General features: G+C 39.6%; 2 protein-coding genes across 3 annotated transcripts in view; one reads left to right on the top strand and one right to left on the bottom strand.

Moving 5' to 3' along the window:
* Positions 1-1,305, bottom strand: part of LOC21391001 (selT-like protein) — a 2,334-nt gene extending 1,029 nt beyond the window's left edge. The window contains exons 1-3 of the mRNA XM_010104497.2: positions 1,024-1,305; positions 848-924; positions 1-115 (exon numbers count right to left, since the gene is read on the bottom strand). The exon at positions 1-115 is cut by the window's left edge and continues 204 nt beyond it. Coding sequence (XP_010102799.2) covers positions 1-115; positions 848-924; positions 1,024-1,236 — 405 coding nt within the window. The 5' untranslated portion in view covers positions 1,237-1,305. The remainder of the gene's footprint in view (positions 116-847; positions 925-1,023) is intronic.
* Positions 1,306-2,426: 1,121 nt separating this feature from the next.
* On the top strand, positions 2,427-6,659 carry LOC21391002 (U-box domain-containing protein 44). 2 transcript variants are annotated; one of them, XM_010104498.2, is made up of 5 exons: positions 2,427-3,029; positions 3,116-3,910; positions 4,120-4,426; positions 4,669-5,133; positions 5,455-6,659. In XM_010104498.2, exons 1-5 carry the CDS (start codon positions 2,460-2,462, stop codon positions 6,564-6,566), a joined length of 3,249 nt encoding a protein of 1,082 aa, XP_010102800.1. In that variant the 5' UTR covers positions 2,427-2,459; the 3' UTR covers positions 6,567-6,659. The 2 variants fall into 2 exon arrangements, with proteins under 2 accessions (XP_010102800.1, XP_024025482.1); XM_024169714.1 differs by having other exon boundaries at positions 4,882-5,133.
* Positions 6,660-9,178: the final 2,519 nt, after the last annotated feature.

The following is a 9,178-nucleotide window of genomic DNA, read 5'->3' on the forward strand; positions in this document are numbered from 1 at the left end:
GGGGACCAATTTGCTTATTAAACGCTTTGGGAAAGTTGGGGGATGATTTGCAAGAACAACATCAACCCCGGGAAAAGCAGTCTCCAACAGCTTCTTCATTGTAAGAGCAGTTCCCCTAAAAACGAAGAGAGATATGAAAGTATGAAATCAACAATTGTATCTAGTTTTGATGAATAGAAGAATGTGCAATTATAAATTACATCTCAAACCCAATACGAAAATAAAATATGGGCAAGAGAGAGAAAACAAAAGGAAAAAGTTGAACTAGCAAAAATGGTCACCCCAGCTTATTTTCCACCACTAGAACGGAGCTTAAAACATTCTGCAACTAGCCCCAAAGCTAGCAGCAACTTAATGGTTCCAAGGATTCTGTAGTAGGATAAGAAAACAAAGATTTCTTCCATTAATGAATGTTTAAGTTTGATAATGTTTCTGAGCTTTGAATTTTCATATTATTTTGTCAAAGTTTGGTAATGTTCACTTTTTCATAATGATTAACTCTAAGAAATGTGCACTATCGCTAGATACTGCCTCAGATAGATTAAACCAAATAATTTCTCTTAACACTTCTCTCGTTTGTTCAATTTTTTTTTTTCGCCCAACAATCTCCTTCTGCTTAATAAATCAATTGTTCCAATTTCCAGGTGAATTAAACACGAACCAAAACAAAGAAACCAAATTTATTACTAAAAATTATAACTTTCGAATCCCTACTGCAAATACAAAAGTACATATCCAAATCAAACCCCAAATCCAAGAACCACACAAAACCCACCATCAACTGCCAATCAAGAAAAGGAACAAAAGAAATAAAGACAAAGAAAAACATATAGAATTCGAGAAATACTTGTACGAGCAGGACGAACAGAAACTGATGTCGATCTTGTTACCAAGGCCGATTCCGCCGACGACACCTCTTTCCTTCTGAAATTCAAAAGAAGATATATTATAAACAAAAACAAGGTCGAAGAAGAAGAATCGAATAATTCTATTTCAATAAGACCTGAGATTCGGTAAAATTACCTGAGAGGGAAACTCTAGGGTTTCTGTGGAAACTGAAGATTGCGGATGCTGTGGGACTGGGTGGTGGTGATGAGGAGGATGGTGGTGGTGAGGCGGATGGTGGTGGCGGTGGTGAGGAGGTTTGGGAGGTGGCGTGAAGAGGCTTATGAGATCGGTGACGAAGAGAAAAAGAGGTAACCCTATCAGAAGAATCTGTGCGCGATCCATTGCCATGGAGATCAGAGTGAGCGAGACGAAGAAGAAGAAGGAGAAGACGACACGAGTGAAGAAGTCGAGAGAGAAAGTATCCAAATCTCCTGCCCCGGTAAATCGGGCCCTTTCTTCCTTATAGATTGGGCTTTTCTGGGCCGCCAAGCCCAATGAGCAAAAACAGGCCTTCTCAGAGTGGCCCGTCAACGTTGGTATTGTGACAAAAAAAGTCAACGATGCCTGTTCAAATGATTGATCAGATATAAAGCATATTAGCGGCATGTTTATTTATACGGATTCGATAGGAATTAGAGTTAGAATAAGTTGTTTATTTAAATTTTAAAAAATTAGAGTCAGAAGCAGTCTTAATCTTATTTATGTGTTTATTTATTTTTAGAATCAGAATAAATTGTTATAAATTTACTTACTTACCCTTTTAATTTTAATAGATTTTTGTGTGTTGAACTTAAAAAAAAAAAAATTGTATATTATGCTAACTATCTTAATATTAGGATAACTAATTAGTAATTAAATTTTTTTAATCACACCAAATTAATTATATAAATTAGGATAACTAATTAGTAATTAGATTTTGTTAATTACTCTCTTCTTTCGTGTTAAAAGTTGAGACGTGATTACTTTACATTATCAATATATAAAATTAGATTTAGCATTATATTTAGAAAATAAAAATAGATTGAAAAATAAAAAGTAATAGGCATAACACAAGAATTAAATTATAAGCATGAAAAAAGAAATTATTTTAATTTTATTTAATTATTTACATTGATATAAATTTGTAGTAAAAAAGAAAGAAAAAAAATATATCAAAGTAAGTGAGCATACGACAAAATTGTCTTTCGCGCACCCCAAAGACAGCATGTTTCACATACATATCTTCTAAACAGTGTTTTTATTTTCTAAAACAAGGTTAACCAAAGAAAGAAAAGAAATATTCTGAAAATATATTTGATATTCATAAACAACAAAATTGTCTTTCAAAAGAAGAAAGATTCTTGGAAACTGGGGTAAATTAATCCATCTGGATTTGAAATAATCGAAGCCAAGTGGATCATATGCCAGCGTAATGACCAAAAATAAAAGAAATTTATTTTATGGATCATTAAAAAAAAAGAATATTAAACAAAAAGGAAAATATTGCTGAAGTCAAAGAGTTGACCCTCTCTCGTCCAGTTCAGACCAGAAGAAAGAAGAACATTCGAGTTCGTTGGTAAACCAGAAACTATATGGAAGCAACACCGTTACCGACCCTTAAAACATTCCCCAATCAGACAAACCCATTTCCACATGCCGATCCGCCTCTGCAATCGCTGCCGTCAACCAGTCGCCGGAAAATGACGTCGGAATCATCCTTCCCTTCCTTCTCCGCCGCCGTCGACTCCGTCCAAACCTCTCTCTCCTATCTCTGCTCGGACAATGACAACAACCAGCAATCTTACTCCTCCAACGTCACACGCCGCTTCTCCGGCTTTGCCCACCGCCTCCAGCTCGCCACCAACCATCTCCTCCGGTCCTCGCGGTCTCCGGACTATTCCGACTTCCCTCCCTCCGTCCACACCGCTCTCAGAGGCATCGCAGGTGACCTCGCCAGCGCCGGCGAGATGGTTAGGTTTTACCGTACGAAAAGCAAGACCTTGGTGCTCGTCAACTGCGTTTCTCTATGCGCGTCAATCCAGGAGCGAACCCTGGCCATCTCCAGATGGCTCAACTTGCTCGATTCCGCCATTCCCGACCTTCCAGACCTTCGCAAGAAGATCGCCGATCTCTCCACGGACATGAAGCAAGCTAACTTCAAAGTACTTCACTTTATGTATGTAATTTTGCACTTCACGAATTTGTTCTTGTTCTGAACAATTTGAATTGGATTTGGATTTGATTTCAGGTTACAGAGAACGAAGAAAGAGTGCACTGTACGTTGCAGAAAGAGGGACAGCGAAGGCAAACGAAGACGAGCAAGGCCGTCGAGAGCGCGATCGTCATGGATTTAGCTCGTGCCCTAGGCGTCGACCCTGAGAACCACGCCGTTCTGTCCGAACAGATCAAGCTGCTCAAAAACGACGTCGCTCAGTCGAGGTCGGTCTCCGAGAGGCGGATTCTCTCGTCGCTGGAGCGAATCATGGAGAATTGGTCGACGGAGCCGACCGTCGCAACCTGGAAACTGGACATCGAATTCGAGGACGACGCTCACATCTCGCCGTTCAAGAACTTCATCTGTCCCCTGACGAAGGAGGTGATGAAGGAGCCCGTGGTGTTGGAGTCTTCGCAGACGTACGAGCGAGCCGCCATTGAGTACTGGTTCGAGCGGTGCCTGGAGGATGGCCGAGACCCCACGTGTCCGGTCACCGGGCAGGTGCTCGGGACGTTGGAGCTGAAGCCGAACATCGGGTTGGCGGGGGCAATAGAGGAGTGGCTCAACAGGAACGTCGAAATTCAAGTGAAAATCGCGGTGCAGAATCTCGGCGAGGAGCCACCTTCGGTGGATTTTGTGGAGAGAGTGTTGGATAATGTTTACAAGATTTCGGAGGAGCATCCTGTGAGCAGATACAAATTTCGCAATGCAGGTATTGTTGAGCTGATCGTGAAGCTGCTGAGGAATAGTTCCAAGAGCATTGGGACGAACTTGCGCAGCAAATGCCTGTTGGCTCTGCTTAGCATGGCCAAGGATGAAGAAAGCAAGGTGGGCTGTCTTAAAGTCTAGTCTTTTTTCTCTTATGATCATCAAGTTTTACCTTTTCTTATAGTTTCTCCCTGATTAATAGGATTAGACCGCTTTTTTTTTAACCTCTTGAGAAATGTCTTGAAATCTAGTCATCCTTCTTATTGTTGTTTCTCCTTAGGATATTGTTAGAGTAGTAATTTCTGATGGAATATCTTGGACGTTTCTAGAGAATCATGCTTGAAGATGGCACCACTAAGTTGGCTATACATAGTCTCATGGCTAGCTCAGAGAAAGAGAGAGAGTGTGCAGTGAAGTTATTACTTGAGTTTGGTAGTGATGAAGCGTGTTGCATCAAAATTGCATCTGAAAAAGGCGCATTGCTTCTTCTCTCAAGTATGTCAGGAAACCTAGAGCATCCTGCTTTATCCAATCTAGCAGAGCAGGTTTTAAAGCGGATGGAGAAGGCAGAAGATAATATTATGCATTTAGCTGCAGCAGGGAGATTTGAGCCCTTGCTTAACCGTCTTTGTGAAGGTACGCTGTGTGCTGGGTTTTGCCTCCATCATCCTGAATGTTTCATATTGTGGTGACTACAGGTTAATAAGAGTACAAATCAGCAAGGACGGTTTTTTCTTTTCTTTTCTTTTCTTTCTTTTTTTTTTTTTTTTTGATTGATAGAATACTAATGAGTAAATAGGAGAACCCATGAAATAAATCACCTTTTTTGTTAATAATTAGATGAGATTTTGCAGTTACATATTAATTTTTGGCAACAGGTTCTGATGATATCAAAATAGAAATGGCATCTATTGTCGGAAAAATGACCTTGACAAATAATGGAAAGGAACAACTTGCTAGGCAAGGTGCTAAAATGCTAGTTGAGATGCTATCCAAGCCAGCAGCGCAGGCATCAAGCTTGCAGGCGCTGCATAACTTGTCAAGTTTAGATGACAATGCAACCATCCTCGTTGATTCAAATGTCCTTCCAGCTCTTACAGATATCCTTTCTCGAAATCAGGATACATCATCTGAATCAAAGGAATTGGCTGCATTAATAATGGCAAATATAGTATCAAATCCAGGACACTGGGAATTAGCATCTGCTGACAAGGAAGGGCATTCTATGCAGTCAGAATCAATTGTATATAGTCTTCTAGCACTTTTACTGGAAGTCTCTTCTAGATATCAAGCATCTATTCTCCAAATCCTATGTGGAATTGCATCCTCCCCCCAGGCGTCAGGTAATCCCGTGTTGTTTAGTAGTCTAGCATTATTCATGTGACTATGCAAGTGATGCTAGTTCAGCTACTGCATCATATTGTTGCGATGCTAAAGTCTCACTCTTCATCAAATATATTTACCTATAGGCCAGTAGTTTACATGTAAAGTAGATCTAAATTAATGGAAGCCATTGCAGATCAAAGTAACTGCAGAGAAATGTATCTCAATTTCATTTCTCAACTTTATCATTTATGCAAAGGGAAAATGCCTATAAATTTGCATCCAGAAAAATATAATATAATAACATCATTGTCTTTTTTTTTTTTTTTTTTTTGTTACAGAACCTGTAGCTTCTCATATCAAATCTGGCGGAGGTGTTGGAACTATTTTATCTTTTCTTGAGCACCCAGAAGTTGAGAACAGAAAATATGCATTCAGGCTTTCCAGAGTACTTTCAGAAAGGTTTGGTCAAGATCTAGTTCACGATCTAAGAGCTTCTAACAAGCTTACCTTGTTTAGAGACAGATTATTAGATAACCAATATAAAGGTGGCGAGAGATCTGATGCTGCACGTATACTTGCTAACCTGTCCCTTTCTGAAGATGAAGTGAAAGTACTCCTAGGAGCTGATTTTGTAAGATGGGCAGTTAATACTCTTGAAACTCAGTGTCGCAACTCCAAGGGCAGGGTCACAGAGCATGCAGCAAGCATGCTGGAAGGTCTTCTTGGTATTTTGCTCCACTTTACAAGGAGCATTGATCTGCTAACTCTTCAAACGGTTAGAGAGAATTCACTTATGACAATTTTCTGTGAGCAGCTTTGTTATCCATCAAAACCAAGAGTGAAACAACTAGCTGCTGTGGGATTGAAAAACTTGTCTGAGTGTGGAAGGCAACTTGCTGCTCGGGACTCTGAACCACAGCCTCCTCAAGGATTCTGCTCTTCCTTGGTCTTCATGTGTGGAAGGGCTTCTTCCCAACCTTCCATGTGCCCAATTCACTCCATTCCATGTGAGGAAGAGAGTCAGTGGTGCTTGCTAAAGAGCAACTGTATCAAGCCCCTAGTTGAGCTTCTCACAGACGAGGACACAGTTGTTCAAATTGCTGCGATAGAAGCACTATCAACACTTGTGATGGATACTTCTAGCAGTTTTAAGAGAGCAGCAGATGAGCTTGAACGATTAGGTGTCATCAATGGCGTGATTGATCTTTTCATAGAAGCTCGATCCGATGAACTTCAGGAAAAGACAATTTGGATAATAGAGAGGATATTGAGAGTGGAAAACCATAATCAACCGCTCTCACTGAATCAAGCTCTAGTGAGGGCGTTGGTCGAAGCCTTTAGACGTGGTAATCCGAACACGAAGAGGCATGCTCAGGATGCTCTTACTAACTTAAAGCAGTTATCAGGAGTTAGCGGAAAGGCCTCCATTCAAATTCAATCAAGGAGATAGTGAAAGATTAATGTTGTTTTATTTTTGTCAATGTTGTATAAACTAATCTAAAGTTCCACCTGTAAAGAAATAGTCAAAGTGCTCAATTTTGTATTCGTTTTTGTCATGATTCAAGACATTCTATGGACTCTCAGCAATAACCAGATTAATACATACCTTCTCACGCGATTTTTATAGATTTCTGCCTCATCTGATTATATCAAAGAATAAGTTTGGCTTGAAATTCAAGGCTTCTTGTTCTCAATAACTCCGTGGGTCAGAAGTGCAATTACAGACCATCTTATTACTTCAAACTATCTACATTTACGAGCCAACTATGACTGTAACCACAGAGGGTTTAAGTACTAGTCCCACGCCCAACAGTGGTAGTTTATATGCATGGGGCTTACTCTCGAGTGGTTTTAGTAGATGCGAGGTTTCAAGTAAGTTCGAGGCACATCAAAAGTGTTTGAGACTATTTTTTAAGTTACCGGCTCAATTTTCATTAGTAGTCTGAAAGTAAGATAACGTGCTTTTGTCTCTTGACATAAATAGTAGTTAAGACTCGGTACGGATATCAATTACAATTAGTATGTAGGGGCCTCTATGGCCAAGTCAAAAGGGATAGCTACGGTGGATCACCACTCCACATATTTCTTTTCTACCAAAGGAAAAACAAGCTCAGTTTTTTTACGTATATGGCCACTTTACGTACCCATTTAATTCATGCTATATTCATGAGCACGATCAAACTATTAAACGGCACATTTTCTGCCCTTTTTTAACGCATCGCCGTGAAGCAATAGAGTGCAAAAGTCCAAAAGTTTGGCTTCACCTACAGTTTGCTTGTGCACTAATGAAGTGTAGTACCACTGACAGCATAAAACAACGATGAGATTAGCTAATTATGTTGTCGAGTAGTAAATATATGCACACGCCTTTCCCATCTTAGTGATATTCTATTCACCTATTATAAAGTCTATACTTTGTAGTAAATTGTTCCCCAAAATACACACTAATAATTCACACCCAGTTAATTACTTATAGACAGCCCCTAAAAGTTAAACCATACATACCTTTATGATTCTATTATGTAGCCCAAAATCTAACCACTTGCCAAACATAATTGACAATTTGGAAATGTTGTCTTAGCTTTATAGAGACGCGTCTTCATAACTTCTTGATTAGGTGAAAGCAACATGTCATTATGTCGACTCTAAGCTTCAAAACACATGGACTAATTAGCGTATATTTCTCAATTACAAGTGAAACAACAGGCATTGATTTCCAATATTGCAGGAAACGAGGACAGAAACCACAATCCATATTGGGTACTTTTGTGTGCGGGGAACGTGTAACCCAAAAGTATAGAACAAAATGGTGTTAAATCCATTTTTAAGCTGTGTAATGCAACCTGTTTCGGTGTTTTTTAGTCACCTGATAATGTGAAATCAATCTGATCCATTAAAATTTGTGTCGTTAAAACAAGTCAATTCGATTATAGTAATTCAGATCATTTTAACACCCACTAAATGAGTAGAAAAAAAGGAAAAAATAAACAGACCGCACAATACATCTTAAAATAAAAATGTTGTACGGTATTTACTTCTAAAAACATGAGAGATCTCTTCAAAGTTCTTCAGAGTCGCTGCTGTTAATCTTTAAGGTAGAATGATCCCGTTTATGAGGTCCCTACGTTTTGGAAAAGCGACATGGAAAAGGACTGTGCCAACTTAAAATATAAATTATTAACGCTTGTTTGTAGCCAATTAAACCTATCACAATGATGACTGAAAAATGAATGTAGTTTCCACCATTACGAAAGTGCAAATTGGTTCGCCAGAAAATTACGTGCCACCGGGCCAGTCGACTACGAAAACGTGCTCGAAAAGTTATGGAAAAATCAACAGAGAAAAAAGTGTGGGACGTGTGAGGTTGATTGATGAAATGTTCAAGGATTTGTGTTTCTTGGCTTAACCTACGATTATATATCTGGATACGAATTGTATATTTGGTATATGGGTACACAACAGATTTATTGTTTTAGCTCTGTTTTAGTATTTTTTTAATTGAAAATTATAATTTTAAAAATCATGATCAAGAATCAGAACTCTAGCGCCTGTTTGGAAGCATTTTCAAAAACGATTTTCATGTTTTTCAAGAACCAAAAAATAAAAATACTCTGAGATTATTGTTTGGCACCGCATTTCTTGAAAAGCAAAATTGAAAACGTTTTCTAATTGTTTTAAAAAAAATCATCAAAATCTGAAAACGATCTATAATCGTTTTCCTTTCCCATTTTCATTTTCCCCCTCCTCTCCCGCCTCGACCTCGCTGCCCCTAACCACCACCACATCCGCCCCCAATCATCCTCATCCGACCCCGCCGCCGCCCCTTCCTCCACCTCACCAGAGTCGGAACTCTGAACGACGACTTCTTCTCTGGCGATGACGACGACGATGATCTCAGCCTCTTCGGCTCCAATCGCCGCCTCTCCGTCAATGCCAGCATCGTCCTCTTCTCCTAATTGGGGTTGAAGCTCGGATTCTCTGATCTGGTCGTCGGACTTAAGGTTTCGGAGGTGGTCAGGTCCGACGTCAATTTCAAATCAGTGGACCGAATTGTCGATCGAG

The sequence above is a fragment of the Morus notabilis genome, unplaced genomic scaffold, assembly GCF_000414095.1.
Source record: "Morus notabilis unplaced genomic scaffold, ASM41409v2 Scaffold685, whole genome shotgun sequence".
Lineage (NCBI taxonomy): Eukaryota > Viridiplantae > Streptophyta > Magnoliopsida > Rosales > Moraceae > Morus > Morus notabilis.